This window comes from Gadus macrocephalus, chromosome 2, assembly GCF_031168955.1.
Source record: "Gadus macrocephalus chromosome 2, ASM3116895v1".
Classification (NCBI taxonomy): Eukaryota; Metazoa; Chordata; class Actinopteri; order Gadiformes; family Gadidae; genus Gadus; species Gadus macrocephalus.
The window spans coordinates 8,158,994-8,176,626 of record NC_082383.1 but is presented as its reverse complement, the minus strand read 5'-3'; the positions used below and the strand labels follow the sequence as shown (position 1 = coordinate 8,176,626).

General features: G+C 47.7%; 1 protein-coding gene and 1 long non-coding RNA gene across 2 annotated transcripts in view; both read right to left on the bottom strand.

The window, feature by feature from the left end:
• Window positions 1-7,259: 7,259 nt before the first annotated feature.
• Window positions 7,260-17,633, bottom strand: part of stk17al (serine/threonine kinase 17a like) — a 14,448-nt gene continuing 4,074 nt past the window's right edge. Inside the window, 6 exon segments of the mRNA XM_060038718.1 lie at window positions 7,260-9,102; window positions 10,015-10,194; window positions 10,868-10,916; window positions 11,046-11,172; window positions 11,551-11,695; window positions 17,184-17,396. Of these exon segments, the coding sequence (XP_059894701.1) occupies window positions 8,715-9,102; window positions 10,015-10,194; window positions 10,868-10,916; window positions 11,046-11,172; window positions 11,551-11,695; window positions 17,184-17,396 (1,102 nt within the window). The 3' untranslated portion in view covers window positions 7,260-8,714.
• LOC132447775 (uncharacterized) lies at window positions 12,266-17,177 on the bottom strand. The gene is made up of 2 exons (XR_009523200.1): window positions 17,021-17,177; window positions 12,266-16,931 (listed from the first exon to the last, which is right to left on the bottom strand). It is a non-coding gene; the product is annotated as an uncharacterized LOC132447775 (long non-coding RNA).

The following is a 17,633-nucleotide window of genomic DNA, read 5'->3' as shown; positions in this document are numbered from 1 at the left end:
CAAGGCGCTTTAGTTTGGCACTGAAACCGCCTCTCTCTTGGAATCTCCTGTTTTTCCAAAGGTTATGGATGGTTTGTGGTGGGGAGACAGACGATGGTGCAGCTGTTCTGATCACCTCCTGGCCCGGTGGTCGTGGTTTTTTTCTGAATCCAGGAAGAAAGAAAACAGATTTATAAAATTCGGATCGATCACAAATCGATCACATCCCTCAAAAGGGCAAGGAAATAATTATTATCAAAGAAATAACCTTGAGAAGGAACGCAGAAAGAGGGTAACCTCCTTTCATCGATGCTTAGGAGCGCAATGGGGGCCATAATGATCAGACAAGATGAGCTATTGCAGTGCGTGTGTGTTTGTGTGTGTGTGTGTGTGCGCATGTGCGTGTGCGTGTGTGTATGTGTGTGTGTGTGCGTGTGTAATTGTGTTGGTGTGTTTAAAGAAAGACCTTAGTCTGACGTGACACACTTACATTAGCGATGTCCTCACTCTGAAGGCCTCATCATACATTTTGTTTTACGTGTGCACACGCGTGAGTGTGTGTTTGTGTTTGCTTGCTTGCTTGAGTGTAGGTGTGTGTCTGTTTGTGTATGATTGCATAATGCTGGGCTTTGAAGGCTTGCGTGTGTGAGTATGTGTATGAATGTGTTTGCATGTGCACCCGTGTGTATGTGAAGTATGCCGATGAGCCCATCAAACTGTCACATTAAATGGTGCCAGAGTGACAGAAAGCTGAACATTTTTATGATGACTTGAATTCCAGCCAGAGCTGGGGAGGACTCTGAGGTCTATAGCTTTCTCTTGGGGACGTTTACTTTCACCACGCTGATAGGAATTCTCATTCTGTGATAACATTGTTCCTGAAACACTCTTGCAGGACCTCTCTGACTCTCAAGCATTGTTTCCATTGTTTTTGTTGTTGCAGAGATCCGATTTGACACGAGATTAGATTATGAATCTTCAAAGTTTGCTCAAACACAACCACACACAGACACACACACTCGCAGGCATGCATGCGCACACACGCTTACTCATACACACTTGAACAGACGGCCTCACACACATACACAAATGGTCTTCAAAGTCCAGCATCATGCATGCCCACACACCTGCCCCCAAACACACACACACACACACACACACACACACACACACACACACACACACACACACACACACACACACACACACCTAAATGGCAGAGCTTTGCACAAGAAACAAGAATATAAAATATGTCAGTTACTAACTCCACTGTCCCAAGCCAGGAGCCTGGGAGGCAATCATTAAACGTACTCTTGACACTAGATAAATGAACAGGTTTCCACCGGGGGACAATGGCCTGACGTGAGAACATTGAGGACCCATCAGCGCCCAAGTGAAATAATTGTAACGTGCGACGCCAGAGAGGAGTACCGCCAGAATCCTTCTTTTCTTTCCCCCAACTGCCAGAGTTATTATTCTATAAGTGTTGCTGCTCGTTGGAGCGCAGAACAGTTCTATCACATAAGTCACAAGGCTTGGCTGAACAACCGCCTTGAAAAGGCCATTCAATTCGATATGATAACCACGTTTCGTGCCGTCCGCATTGCGTTGCTAACAACAAGTTATGAGTCATAACTGTCTCTTCTTATCTGCGTTGGTCATGGGGCATGTCACAGTACATTTGCGTTTTGTGTATGTTTATGTGCGTGTGTGTGCGTGTGTGTGTGTGTGTGTGTGTGTGTGTGTGTGTGTGTGTGTGTGTGTGTGTGTGTGTGTGTGTGTGTGTGTGTGTGTGTGTGTGTGTGTGTGTGTGTGTGTGTGTGCGTGTGTGTGTGTGTGTGTGTGTGTGTGTGTGTGTGTGTCGGGGTGTGTGTGTGTGTGTGTGTGTGTGTGTGTGTGTGTGTGTGTGTACATGTGTGTGTGTGTGTGTGTGTGTTTGTAGGACATATGGCGCTGTATGTGACCGACTCTCTATTGGATTACCGTGGTGTTTCATGGAGGGTGCTGCGGTCGTTGTGAAAATACGGAGCTCCAGAAGACGCTGACCACCGCATTGTGGTCTCCAGTGTCAAAGTCTTGATTCTCTTCCCAGGTTTCTCGAAACACTCTCATTTCGTAAAAGTTCAACATAGGGACATTTTGTGTGGCTGTGTGTTTGTGTGTGATTGCGTGTGGATGGGACTATAAGTGCATTTCTGTTATTGTTGTTTGTGTTTCTGCGTGTTAGTTTGAATATATTTACATACGTGTGTGACACGTGTGCGTCTGTGTGTATCAATGTGTGTGTTTGTTTGTGTCAGAATGTGTGTTTATTTATATAAATATGTACGTCTCAAACACACACACATACAAACACATGCACACACACTAATACACGTACACACACAAACACATACACGCAAACAAACATCACACACACACACACACACACACACTCACACACACACACACACACACACACATGCCCACAGTGCACGCTCATGTGACATTGTGTTTGCGTTGCATGCTGTCCTGTAATCCAAACAGTGTTTGGGTATCTTTCCATGAGCTTACCCACATGGAGGGTTGAACTTTACAAGGCCTGACGCAGCTTTAGACCGTGTTGTCCTTGGGTTTCTCTCAAAAGCTATTGAGTTGGAAAGTTCTCTCAGAGTTGTGTGTGTGTGTGTGTGTGTGTGTGTGTGTGTGTGTGTGTGTGTGTGTGTGTGTGTGTGTGTGTGTGTGTGTGTGTGTGTGTGTGTGTGTGTGTGTGTGTGTGTGTGTGTGTGTGTATTGTTGTCCTGCTTCCATGCAGGGGGTACCCGGGGTAAACTCCCTCAGACGGAGGGAAAACAGGCCACCGCGTCGCATCAGGCCTGGTCGCTACTCCTTGTTGATAGCTCTTTGTTGTCTTCCCCCCCGCCCCCCCCCTTAAAACCGCGTCCAGAGACGGAATAAATAGCTCCGCTTTTACCAAAGGCATTCGTCTCACTCCCAGTGTACGAATCCATCGGCACGAGAAACGTGTTACCAGTGCTTGCGTGTGTGTGGTTGTTTTCATCCCTTTTTCCTGAAAACCTGTTTATTTCCTCGAAGAAAGGGCCCTGGTTGCGAATCGTGAACGTCATACTTGGAAGTTAAGCTCGGTTACGGCAGGTCGTTTCTGCTGCCAATCTCAAACAGATACGCCGTGATAGGTCGGGTTATATAAGAAAAAACCCGATGAATCATGGCTTTCAAAGATGGGACCTCAGTCTAAAAATTCTCTTGTGTTTATTTTATCTGAAAATCTCTATCTTTGAATCATTAACTGAACTTTCTATAAAACTGCCAACAACGGTTCGGCTGAACATGTTTAGCGTGTGCCGCTAGGCCTTCTCAAGATTGACAGTTGACATGCTTGGCATTGCTTGCCATGCCCTTTCCTCTCAGGAACCTCTGCAATGTCCCGGCAGCGACAGAGTCACGCTGTGAGCATACCTACGGGCAATCAAACAATAAAAAGGGATTATAAAATAAATCCCGACCGGTTGTTCGCAGCGATGTCAACCGACCGCATTCCTTTAGCGCTGAAGGGAAATATAGTCGTGTCGGTTTCAAATGGTGCGACTCGCGTGAGCTAATCGCACCCTGCCCTTGGTACTTTAGGGGGGGGGGGTTGAGCATACATTTATATCACGTTACGTAATGAGCTAACCTAGAGTCACCTGATCTGGTGAGAACAAGGGGAGCAGGCTGCATGGGGAGAGGTAGGAGATGCATAGTCAGCGTGGAGAACTGCAGGTTTTTCTCTTCATCCAAAGCCCCCCTCCCAGGATATATTGTTTTTTGATCCCCTTGTCCTGACATCAGTGCTCCCTTTCCGTGAGGAGGATATAATCAGGAGCACAAGAGGAGAAGGAATTTCCTAAATGATCTCTAGAGAGAGGGAGAGCGGCCCCAGGCACAGAATGAGAGATAGCATGGAAAAAAGAAAAGGGATTTAAGCAAGGTGACAAGCTAACTGCAAACAGAGGCCGGCATCTGTCAGCTATGGATCTGTGTGAATGACCGAGTGTGTGTGCGTTTGTGTGTGTTGGGGGAACAATGAGACTCAGAAGAGCTGTGTCAGAGCTCATCTGTGTCGTCTAAACTTCTCTGTTTTTTCCGAGTCTTCCGAGTCTTATTTTCCGTTATTGGCCCCCAGATGAACTCCGTGGACGGGAGTGCGGTAGAGACGACTCTGATCAACAGATTCACATTACCTTATTTATCAATTGAAATTGCACTGCAAACAATTGACATAACCCTTCTCACCCGGCACTGGTCTAACCTTTCCTCACAAAGGAAAGTGGCCAATGTTGCTCTTGCCAAATACGTGTCATGACCCCCATGACCCTGTGACCTTGTGACCTTGTGTGAATCTCACCCTACCTCTGGACTTGCCACTAAATCTATAGTAGTAAACTTATTTTCTGAGTAGGGGGGGTGCACCCTGTTGCTACCTGACCTTTATTAATATAACAGCATTTATGTGTGCGCATGTTTGCGCTTGTGTCTGTGTACACATGTGTGGTTATGTGTGTATGTGTCTGTGTGTGTGTATGTGTGTGAGATTGTGAGTGTGTGTGTGCTTGTGTGTGAACATTGTGTGTGTGTGTGTGTGTGTGTGTGTGTGTGTGTGTGTGTGTGTGTGTGTGTGTGTGTGTGTGTGTGTGTGTGTGTGTGTGTGTGTGTGTGTATGAACGTGTATATCTGTGTGTGTGTGTGTGTGTGTGTGTGTGTGTGTGAACGTGTATATCTGTGTGTGTGTGTGTGTGTGTGTGTGTGTGTGTGTGTGTGTGTGTGTGTGTGTGTGTGTGTGTGTGTGTGTGTGTGTGTGTGTGTGTGTGTGTGTGTGTGTGTGTGTGTGTGTGTGACTTTGCCAATGGTTGATGAGAGAAACAGCAGGGGGCTGGGGGTGCTTACAGTGGAAAATATTTTTGAGGGGATCAATGTGGAAAGTTTGAACCTGCTGACAGTTCATTTGCTTTCTTTTTTTGCTAAAGGAGAGTTTGTGTGATGACAATACTACACACTTTCCATCTTGTGCCTGTTTTTGTAAATATAGGGCCCGGCTGAACCTAATTACAAGCCCTATCTGTCCACTGATTGTGTACTCTGTAAAGAGAAACAAAACATTAAATTGACTTCAAGCAAGGGTATCCAACTTCTGATCTGCTTGTTTGGGTCAGGGGCCAACACTTGTTTCACATCTTGCCCTTCCTCTGGTCTAACATCTTCCACAGACCTACAGCCAAGGTCAATGTGTAGGATAAGGAAACTCTCTTGAAATGACTCCAATCCGTTTTCCCAACGGCGTTGTTTCGGGAACGCCAGTGTTCAGTAGCCGAATCGCTCTCATTTCATGTGGAATAACCTAGGAATCAGCAAGTCATCTTTCACATGGGGACGACTGGAACAAAACATACATGACACTCGGTTGACCCGTCGCTGTGCAAAGAAAGCTTAAAAAACAAAACACAAAACCAACAATGCTTGGACATGTACAATAGCCTGAAAGGAAACAATGTCAACTTCCCTCCTGAGAAAATCAAAAAGCAAAACAAAAACAAACAACCCTCATTACACGAGGATGAGGAGGGCAGGATGTTAAGAGAGGAGGTGAGTTATGGACATTTCCCACATTCCACAGCTAGCTTCGCTTAGCTAGCAGCACTGGTAGAACTAGCGCTGTGTCCGGAACCAGCACTGTGCTCTAAGGCTATAGGACCCCCCATCCCACCCCTCTCGTTTCACTGGCAAAACATACTGGCCCGCTGCCAAGCCAAGAGAAAAGAACACGAATAAAAGCATGTATCCAGCCACGGGCTATTGTCCGGTCTGACTCTAGTACCCAAACAGACAACAAACAGTGTTGTTGGAGAGGAGGAGGGGGGAGGGTAGTAACAGTGCTGTTTGTTCCTCTCCAACGGACATTGGCATTTCCTGTACAGAGAGACGCTGTGGAATATTTTTGCCAGACAGTGCCCCCAGAAGAGCCCAGTTTACTGTTTATACATCTTCACGCTCACTGAAGATACTGACTGGTCTAGCTTGTTTCTTGCTTTCTTCTTGACCGGATCACCTTATTTGCATAAGGTGCATGTTCTATATGTGTACCTAACCCCGTTATTAACCCCTCTTAGGCCACCAAATAGGGCCTGGGCCCCGTCCAAGGTACATTGTTTGAGGAGCCTGGCCCCTGGGGCCCCTGGGGCCTCTGGAGCGTGTCCTTGGACTGTGGGTCCTCTCCTGGGACCATTCCATTCTAAGTAAATACATAAATAAACCTCTATCTATGAAGAACCTTCACGTCCAATGGCCCCCTGGAGTCGTTCAGGAACCCTGGCCCCAAGGGCCTCTGGGACCCGTTCTTGGAATGAGGACCTCCCTAGGTAATTTTGGCTTCTGTGGGCCTTAACGTTAACCCTAAAACCAAACCCTAACCCTCAAACCAAAAATTTAAAACCCTAACCTTAACAGAAGACCAAACCCCCAAAAACTAACCCCAATAGAAACCCTAACACCTAACCATAATTGAAAACCCTAACCTCAACCAAAGACCAAACCCTAAAACCCATCTCTAAGAGAAACTCTAACCCTTAACCAACAGTAAGCAGAAACCCTTACCCTACCATAAAACCTTACCCTAATACTACCACCAACCCTAGTACTAATCGTAACCCTAGTACTATCCCAGATACCCTGTAGATCAGGGGTCTAAGACTCGCGGCCCGGGGGCCAATTGAGGCCCGCGGGACGATATTTTGTGGCCCCCTACTTGACATCAAAATGTAGTGTTAGTGCGGCCCGCGCATTGTTGTCAAACGAACATTTTTGCCGAGTGGCTTGCCACGCTTTTTTATCACTTGTGATAGGGTGACCAGATGTCCCGGTTTTGCTTGGACAGTCCCGATTTTGAGTAGCGTGTCCCGAGTCCCGACAAAAGCCAAAGGACGCTAAAATGTCTTGGGTTTCCACCAACCGCTATGAAATGTCCCGTTGTCAGCGATTACATAGCAAACGTGATCTTATTATAGCCCGATCATTAACTTAGATTGGGTCAGTGGTGCTCCTTTATGTGGAATACTTGATGCGGCCCAGCCTGACCCAGACTCTACCTTGAGCGGCCCCCAGGTAAGTTGAGTTTGGGACCCCTGCTGTAGATCATACTTGCCAAATAAAAAAGGCAATTTCACTAATTTCAAATTAGTTTCCATTTTGAAATCTAGGTTCTGCAAGGCACACTCACAGGGAACAAACAACATCAAGGCTTGAAGTTCTGATACAAAATGTACATTTATTTATTTCGATGCATCTTGTAATACATGCTGTTGCATTTATTCATTTTCTTATTTGTGCAAACCTGCCAGAAAAAGACACCGGGAATGGGATTCATGGATAACATGGTGTTACAAAAACAAAAATATTAAATGTTTTTACATTCATACCATAAAATAAAATAAAACAGCAAAGAATATTCTACAGAATAATTAAACACAATATACAGTTCAGTACTTTTACTTTCAGGAAACACTCCAAACCCTTCAGTGGACATACACATCACAAAATAATATTAATAATCATTATCTTTTCACCCCTTTACTTTATAGTGGCGTTTACAAAATGGACACCTCTTATTATTTTAACAAATTTGTGCAACTTGTGCAAGAGCAAACAAAAAAATAAACATACAAACCAACAAATATACAACAATGTGTATCCTTTAAAGCGGCACCATTAAGAAAAAATCTTGTGTCACCAAATTACCTAAAGTGGTTAACGTGAGTTCAGTGGGTGTTTAACTACTTTTAACCTTTGGTGTCTCCGTACAGAAGTGCTCTTAATAGTCCATAGCAAAGACCTTTGCCAAACGTGTGTGTTGAATTTCCAAAACAGGAAATAAAAAGGAATAATTCTTGAACAAAAAAAACACAAAGATAAATAAAACACATAAAATGACGGGGGACAGTGGTTGTCTGCTTAGGCGCTCTCTCTCTCTCTCTCTCTCTCTCTCCGTCTGTCTCTCGCTCTCCCAGTTCATTCTTTGGCTGCGTCTCACAGACGTCTGTTCGGCACCCTGGGTTACCTTCATCATCACCGCATCAGAAAGGCATTGTGGGGGGAGTGAGGCTTGCCCGGGATTCAACCCCATGACTGAAGAAGCCAAGTCATTTTGGGGTGAAAGCACTTGCTGAGCAAAGACACAGAAACAACCCCCAAAGAAACAATCTTTCCTATGAAAGCATTTTGGGTTTTTTTTGTTTCGTTTTTTCAGACGACGCCAGGAACCAGAAAGCTTAGGGTTTGGGGGCTACCAACCAAAACAGTTATCCCGTTATAGTCCAGGTCTGTGGTCTCTTTCCCACCCTCGCACCCTCCCAGTGTGGGCAAACGGTCCACAGTATAACACTCCCTCCAATCCCCCCCCCACCTCCACAAAGTCTTCTCCGTCTCTTCATCGTCAACAATGCCTTAATTTGATTCATCCCCGTTAATTCGCATCCATCACAGACACAGAAGCATGCATCGACGGCCTTGACAACACGCGCATACACAAAACACACGCGCGTGCACGCTCAAGTCACAGCAGTAGCAGCAGCAGCAGCAGCAGCATAAAAAAGGCACAGGCCAGCCATTCCAACGCCATCAGGACCATCCAAGACCACAACACGCCTCAAAACGTCCCCAACGCTCCACCAAGAGAGTCCATCCATCTCCAACCTCCTCCACCCTCAGCAGATGAGCTCGTGCTGGAGGTCCGGCCGCGTGGAGAAGGGCGTGTCGCAGGAGGGGAAGGGGAAGGCGTTGCGCCCCGCCTTGAGGTCGCCCTGGCCGGGGCGGCAGGGGAGGAAGGGGCCGAGGCCCTCGGGCGACTCGGGACAAGCGGGGCTCTCGGGTTCCGACTCGGACTGGCTGGTCTCGGGCTCGTCCAGGAAGTCGTGCCGGCTGCCGCTGTTGGTGCTGGTGGTGGTGCTGCTGCCGCTGGTGGTGGTGGTGGTGGTGGTGGTGGTGGTGCTCGCATGGCGGTGGAGGACGTGGGAGTGGGGGGCGGGGCTGTGCGGCGAGGGCAGGAGCAGCAGCCAGGGGTGGTTGAGGCATTCCTCGGCGGTGGGCCGCTTCCTGAACACATGAAAGCACACAAACACACACGGTGAGTGCGAGCGGAAATTCCTCGATTGCGGTTTACACAAGCGACGGCCGTCCCCACCGCCCAACCTAATCCTGCTCCTCTCGGACGCACAGACGGGTGACCCACGGTTAAAATAACACAACAGCCCCCCAAATGAGTTTTCGTCCGATAATTACTCACAAAGACAGGAATTTTTCAATACATTGTGGTCACAAATTGAGGCCGCCTGTGTTGGGATCGTGTGTTATCAGATCGTGTCAGGGGTTAAGAAAATACAGGGGGGGGGGGGGGGGGGGAGGACCTCTTTTGTTCTCTGCTTCTCTTGGTGCAAGAACACAGCTGTCATCGCCAATAATGTTCGGCGGTGGCTAGACATCCAAAAACTGTTTTGTGAGAAAATATTGAGCATTAAGAGTGTTCTTGTTTTCCTTTCTTTAACGCTTCGGTTTTTTTTATGCAGCTTCAAAAAAGGGGTCGAGGTTAGCAACTGCTTCAGAAGAGATATTCATATATTCAGAAGTTATTCTAAACAGTACCTTTGGCCAAAATGTTTAGGGGAAAAGGCATTGCCTCCAATCTACATCCAAAAAGTAGTCGATTTGGTTATATTTACATCCCAGCACCAATTTTCTTTGTAAATAAGGAACTAGAATCTTTCTTGTCAGTGACGCAAGCGATCCATTTTTACATCCACACCACAACGATGTTGACAGGTTGGCTGCTGGGGCAACGCTACCTTGACTCATATCCTCTCTGCGTGTGAATCAGCTCCGAGTGACGCCTGTCAAACCATAAATCGGACCCAAGATACACACGTCAGCCTTCCGGTGAAATAGATAAAAAAAATGCCCCAAAAAGCCCCCCCCCCCCCCCCCCCCCGAGTCATTCGGAGGGTGTCTCACCGTGGGTTCTTCACCAGCAGGGACCGGATGAAGTCGACGGCGGGCACGGAGACGCCGTCGAACACGTCCTGGGAGTAGTCCACGCTGACCTGGGAGATGTTGAGGAAGGTCTCCTGCTTGTTGTCTCCCACGAACGGGGACTCGCCCGTCAGCATGACGTAGGTCAGCACGCCGATGCTCCTGGGTCACACGGAGGGAAGAGGAGGAAAACTATTAATGAAATAATTCCAAACGGGAGCGTCCCGGGTAGAGTGCGCACCATTAAGGCCCAGTCCTTGTCGCAGGGACCCCGGGTTCGATTCCTGCCCGGGTTCCTTTGCTGTATGTCCTCCCCTCCATCTCCCATACCTTCCTGTGTATCCCACTCTTTCATGATAAGGTTAAAAATCGCCCTTATATTCTCTTGTGTTCTCTCCTATCTTTGTTTTTAAATAATCATCGTCTACTTCTACTCAAGCTAAATGAGAACATTTTGAGAACGGACACATGGAGTCGTGGACAGGAAACAGGAAACGTGTGAGGAAAACTGAGCAAGTAGTTGTGAATGTGTGCTGCGTCACACACACGTGCGTGTGTGTCTGTCTCTCTGCGTGCTTCTATCCGTTTGTGATTAACTGGTAATACCTCACAATTAGGAAACATTTAGTAACCATTAGTTAACATTAGTTAATGGAGTACTAGGCATTATCGTAAAGCATTAGCATAAGGGTTAGGGGTTACGGTTAGGGGTCAGGGCAAACCTAACCCTATAATGTATAAATATATTAGTAAATGACTCCCAGACCGTTACTTATCTGTTAATTAACTAATGTACCCATATTGTAAAGTGTGACGGAATCAATTGTAAACTCACCACATGTCTGTCGCAGTGCTGATTGGCTCATAGTTGAGGATCTCGGGAGCTGCAGCAAAAATCAAACACACGATAGTTAATAACAAGCACACAACACAACACAACACAACGAAACACCAACGGAACTCATCATCCGAGCTTTGAGCACCGACGAAACGGTTTTGTCGCCGTAACTCACCGACATATTCGGGGGTTCCCAGAATCTCCCGGATCTCTGACACGTTGTCCACGCACCGGGACAACCCGAAGTCCACGATGCGGATGTCTCCCAGGGGCTGCGCGCTGGTCAGCAGGATGTTCTGAGGCTGGGGGGGAGGAGGGCACGAGAACAACAACAAAGTGTTAATTTAGCACTGCAACAGCAGCCTCTGCAAAGCTATCTTTACTACGGAAAAGGGTTCCAAGAGGATTCGGGTCTGGTTACATCAACCCACTCCAGCAGCTGTTCATTTGAGCCCTAGATCATCCTCTAAGCCAATCAGAGAAGGGAAAACATGTGACGTGGCGGCTCGTTAGCCAATTACAGGTCCGAAAATTGATCAGTGAGCAACAAAGTTAGGTGTGCCTCACTTTCAGTAAACCTACGTCAGGAATTAAATCCAGTACATATTTTGTTTGGAAAGTTTGGTTGGGTTCCAGTCTGAATAAAGAATGAGACGGAATATGAACAATTTGGTCCTTACTTTGAGATCCAGGTGGACCACGTTGCTCCGGTGGAGACAGGCCACGCCCGTCAGGATCTGCCTGGCGAGTCGGACCACATCCTTCTCCGTGAAGGCCTCGTCGTTGTCGGCCACGCACTGGTGGAAGATCTCCCCCCCAGCCGCACTGTGAGGAGGAGGAGGAGGAAGTGGTTGAGAAAAGTGGAATGACCCTTTCGCTGATAACACTTTTTTTTTTTTTACTCAAAAAGGAGTGATGATAGAGTGTTCCACGGGTTGTGCAGAAACAACCTCTTCCTCTCTACACCCAAAAACAAAACAAAAAAAGGTACAAAAAAATCATTATCAGTCGTGTGACTGACATTATCGATGTCCTGTTAGTACAGTCAAAGAGCAGCAGCACAATGTCAAAGTCCTTTCCACTCGGGACATGAAAATAAAGAGAATGACATAACAGCCTTCCTGTCTGTTTGCGTGTACTTTGGCTCCGGGCACCAGGAGTCTCCACATGGCTGCACAATCAGCATGTGACTCCCTGCAGAGAGGCTAATACTGGTACTTTAACATGTTCTGACCCAGGGTTTATGACTGAAAGATATGGGTTGACTTCAACTGCTCTCTCTCTCTCTCTCTCTCTCTCTCTCTCTCTCTCTCTCTCTCTCTCTCTCTCTCTCTCTCTCTCTCTCTCTCTCTCTCTCTCTCTCTCTCTCTCTCTCTCTCTCTCTCTCTCTCTCTCTCTCTCTCTCTCTCTCTCTCTCTCTCTCTCTCTCTCTCTCTCTCTCTCTCTCTCTCTCTCTCTCTCTCTCTCTCTCTCTCTCTCTCTCTCTCTCTCTCTCTCTCTCTCTCTCTCTCTCTCTCTCTCTCTCTCATTCCAAATCTGATAACCAGAACAGCCTGGTGGGAAACAACGACAGACTTATTACTGGACTTGGAGAGGATAACCAAAAGGATGGACGAAAACAAATGATAAAAAACACATGAAACATTGAGGAAGGGAACATGTACATGTTCCCTTCCTCAATGTTTCATGTGTTTTTATCATTTGTTTGTGAACATTACACCCAACCAGTAAACCAGTAAGAAACGTTCAATATTGGGGGCAAAATAGCCTCCGGGAAGAAAGAGATTTTATACATTCTGAACATTCCTCTGATGCCCGTGTTTTTGGACTGCGGCTAAGCGATGGCTCTGAGCATACAAATGGCCGGTTCCTGCCAAATGACTACTCTTGGACATGTGATAAAAAGAGAAAAACAATTGTGACATACACACATGCTTTTTATTGTCGGGGGGGGGGGGGGGGGGGCAAAAATTCTCCTGCAGATTGCCCTGGGCAGGTCTGTTACATAACCTGCATGGCCAAATCCAGCCCCTCAATCCTCACCATCCTCAGCTGTGAAAACACAAAGCTCTTTCTTTTTTTAGCCTTGATGGGATATTCGTCGCCGGTGTACAAGTCTACCATTTACGTCAAAATGCGACCTGACCCGCAGCTCACCCCATTCTAGGGCAGGATTGTCTAGCGGTTAGGGTGGAAAATGACTAAGGAACGGGGTTCGATCCCCAAAGTCTGCAGTCAAACCCTTAGGCCCCCCATGAGCCAGAGACCTTCCCATTACCAGATAGCAAACGGTAATAAATAGCAGTGCCTCCCGCCCATTGCTCCCATGAGACGGTGGGCCCCTGCGTTCTGGTTCGGATTTGCGAGGTTAGCGAGAGGAGAGGATATGAAAGACATGTGGATGGGCGTTTGAAGTGGATCCTTGATTCGACTTTTGCCAAAGCCGCCATTCTTAAGGTGTTACGGTGCAGTGCCTCTCGTTTAAGTCAGGTGCATCGTGTCAGGAACCCGGTAGAGGTTAACGTGGAGCGTCGAGGGTAAAGGGGCCAGCTTTGAACTGTTGTGAAGGTGGGGGAACATCAGGTGTTTTGGGTGAAACACGTTCGGAGGAATCCTAGCTCGTTACGAAAGGGGGCCCCCCGTGGGAGGAGGCGACCTGATAAGAGACATCGTGTTGAAAAGATCAAACGCATTCTGGCTAAAACGTAAAAAAAAAAGAAGAAGAAAGAATGTAAACGCTGACGCTTTCAACTTTTTTTGCAGGCCCATTCATAACACACCACGTGTAAAGTACATGGAGCCTGAGCACTGCTTTCAAAATAATTTAACTGCCACTTACAACAATTATTTAGAGAGCATTTTTCATCAGGTGATGGTGGATCGGTTGAGCGGTGCACCGCTCTGGGTCCAATTCCTCAAAACAACAACATTGGCTGACGGAGCTGAATGTCTGGCCGGCCGCCCAAACTGGGCTCTCGTTGACGTCAGCTCAGGAGCGCTGCGCCAGCTGCCCTCTCCCTGGACTCAACCCGTCCGCCGGCAGCGCCGGGGGCCTCCGATGACAAAGCATCGCCGGACTCGGCTACAGGGAGGCTATTACTGTCCTGGGTTTCTGGGACATTCCAAAGCACAGGTAAACCCATGTGCTCACCCAACGGAGCAATCAAAAGGAAAAGTTATCAAAACGCACGCACGTACAGTACTGCATTTACCAGAACATAACTGCTGATCTGATTAAGCATAGTCATAAAGCGTTCCTCACCAGACTAATAGATTAGTGAGGCTCCGTCGAGTTGAAGCTAAACTGTTGAGGGTTGGGTTGTATGATTAGATTAAGCCATGCTTTAGGTCCATTTGATAAAAACAAAAGGCCCATGGGCTAGAGGAGCACCTGCTTGACTGGAAGGATCATCCAACGGACCGAGTGGCTGTATAACGCAGTGGAGAAGCGTGCGCTGATGAGTCTGAGGATTTCCTTTATCATCCGCAGCATAATAGAGGAGCTGGAGGTCACGCGGGTGCATGTTGTTTCAAAACAGCGCCGGTGCACGCCTGCTTTTGTGTGGAGACAAGCGCACCCGCATGGCGGTTCCATGGCCATCGTCTAGAGTCTAGACACTAAAAGTGACACTTGTTGTGATCACCTGCAAAGGCTAGTGACGCAACATTTTTGTGTTGCTCCTTAGTCATGTACTGGAATATATTGGAAAAATTATTACTCAAGCGCACATTTGAGGCCATCGTCATATAGAGTTTAAGATAGAGGAAGACTAAGCAACAGTGAGAGGAAGGGGTTAACAGAAAAAAGCTCCACTTCACTCTACGGCGAAAAATTGTGGTCCAACGTTTGTAGAAATGACGCAGGCTGACTGGTTATTACAAAAGGTTTCACTGGAACGTAGTCATTAAGTTTGGGGGGGGCGGGGGGGGGGGCGGGGGGGCTGTGGCGTTGATGCAGACGGGAGATATAAGGCCACGCGATGAATAGGCTTTAAATGACTCGCTTCGAGTCTTTGAGTCGCTTCGAGTCTCTGCGGTAGGGCCTAAGGATGTGGTCGCGGGCTCGCGCTTTTAAAAAAAGGCAGTGTGTTGATGCGCTACTTATGAGGCTGCATGACTGTTAAACCCGCATGAGATGGAAAAAAGCGGGTATGAAGATGTCACGGTCGGGCCATTTTGCATTCACCGGCAAAAAGGTCTGCAAAGTGTGCACTGGTCTGCATGGTCAAACAGGAACAACCTCTTTTTATGAATGTCTATGCCTGAAATGCATCTATGTGCTGTAGAATTTCAATGTTATCTATCTATCTGAGCCCTTGTCAAGCACTAAGTGGTATTGCACTGTTTTGTACTGGCTGAAACTACTTCCTACTTCTCCCCCCGAGGAGGTAGGGGCAGGGGGGCCGGGGGGCAGGGGGGCAGGGGGTGTGTGCAGAGGAGAGCAAGATTTCTTAACTAAACAAGCAAGAAAACGTCCCCTCCCTCCCGAAGTTTTAAGTGCTGCATCTCACGCACCTGTGATTGACAGGCAAGATGGATTCCCCAACCAATCAGGGAAGAGCACTGCAGCGTTCATCCCTCTTTCACACTTCAGTCAGGGGTCAGAGGTCAAAACCCCTTCACAAAAGTAAAAAAGAAAAAGAGAAAAAAGGACAGGACAGCAGCCTTCCTTTATTCTTCAGCAGTAGCATTCCATGTCTGGGATGGGGAACAGCTGAACAGGGGATGGGAAGGGGAGCGGGTGGGTGGGTGGGTGGGTGTTTGTCAGGGGGGGTTTCCTGCCACTGCGGTGGGTTATTTAGAAGGGTCAGCAGAGGACATGGCCCCTGGGCAGACAATGAAAGGTAATTAGGGTCATAAAGATGCAACGTGTTCTTAAGCAAACGGCGTCTTTGAGAACTACATTGGAGATGCAGGGAGGCGACCGGCGGAGTGCAACTGGGACCATGGGGGGTAAGGATGACAATGGTTTCGTTACCTTTGCCAGATAATGAAAAGGGTAACTTTATTACCTTCTTGGAACGGGGGAAAATCCACTCAAATACGTAAACAAAACTGAAAAGGAAACCGCGCAGGAAACCAAAGCCAAACGAACAGGGACACATCCTGTATTGAGACATTTAAACGGGCTTCCTGACAACCGTCTATCTCGACCCGATTCAGGGTAGAAACAAAACTAAACAAAGAAAAAGAGATAAAAAAAAAAACGGCAGCAATCTGACCTCCTTTAAAAGGCGACGTATCGCACAAAAACACAGTGGAGGCACGCTATTGCAGAGAAGCCGCCGTTAGCTCGGTTACCCGAAGCGCCACAGACAGGAAGCTGAGGTGTCGCTGGAGCTGCAGCACATCACACCCAGAGCGAAGGTGTCTGCTGAAAATAAACCCAAAATGAAATAAGGGCTGACATTCCCGTCACTCAACGTCCTGTCTACACCCGACAGGCGGCTTTTCAATCAAGCACGCCACACGATGATTTGATTATAAAAAAACTCCCTACCCTATGTTAGACACAGGGCTGGGAGGGTCGACACACGCGCTGGAAGATTTTTTTTTAGCAAAACAGCGAAAAAGATTTCAACAGTCATTGCGTATTCATCGGGTTTGATCTAAATGGATATTCCTTTCCTGATGAAAAATAACGACCTCACCGCGGTTTGGAGCGTTTTCCCGCCACCTGTCCTGAGCTATAGTCAAGAACAACATAAGTCTTGGTTTAAGAAAAGCCCCGTCAGATCATCATTCCTGACATTCCCGACTACCAGCGACGGCAGTGGCAGCGCACCAGCCTCGCGTTTTTCGGTGTGCGCCGCAATAGTGAAGGTAATCACACAGGATCGAGAAAAAGCACAGGCACACACAACGTTAACACAGCCATATTCAATTTGTCTGGTCTTCTTCGGTATTAAGCCAGTGAGGCCCGGTTCCCCACCAGGCATATGGGGGCTTGTGGGAGGCTGGCGTTGTCCATCTAATGCCGTTGGCAATGGATAGATCCATTTGGATGAAAATAAAACTGTGTGCAAAAAAATAAATAAAATGGCTTGCATATTTGAACAGACTAATGAGTCCTGTGCCACTACTACCACTAATCACTTAACGTGGTGCGATGTGTGTGGTAGCAGATCGACCCCTCAAAAGATAAATAACATTGGGGGAAGTTTGCGTTCGGAAACTATCTTTCAGACAATCTCCTTAGAAATTGTGTCTGGGCTCAGAAAACAAATACAAAAATAAAAAAAAGGGATTTGATGAAGCATCCTTCTAAGAAGCCACCTCTCCGTAAGCCTCCTCCTCCCCCCTGGTCTCTTACCACTCTAGCACCAGGATGATCTCCGTGGGGGTTTCGTAGACCTCGTGCAGGGCCACCACGTAGGGGTTGGCCCGGGCCGACTCCAGCACGGCGATCTCGTTCAGGACGTCGGCGCGGCAGTCCTGACCCTTGCGCCGCTTCCGCAGGAACTTGGCCGCGTGCTCCTTCCCGGTCGCCTTCTCCACGCACTTCTTCACCACCGCAAACTTTCCCCTGGGAAAACCCGAGAGGGAGAGAGAGACGGAGGGAGAGGAAATTAACAAGGCGGCTAAATAGTCGCAACCACATAAGACTTTTTCCCCCACATTTCTTTGGTCGAGAATAGTTCGGCACTTTCTCCCGGCGGCGCTCTATGACCGTTGTGGTGGATCGCATTCACTGGTGCTTTGGAAATGTTGGAAAAGGGACGAGAGAGAGGAGAAGAGAAGAGAGGGAGACACTCAAATTACA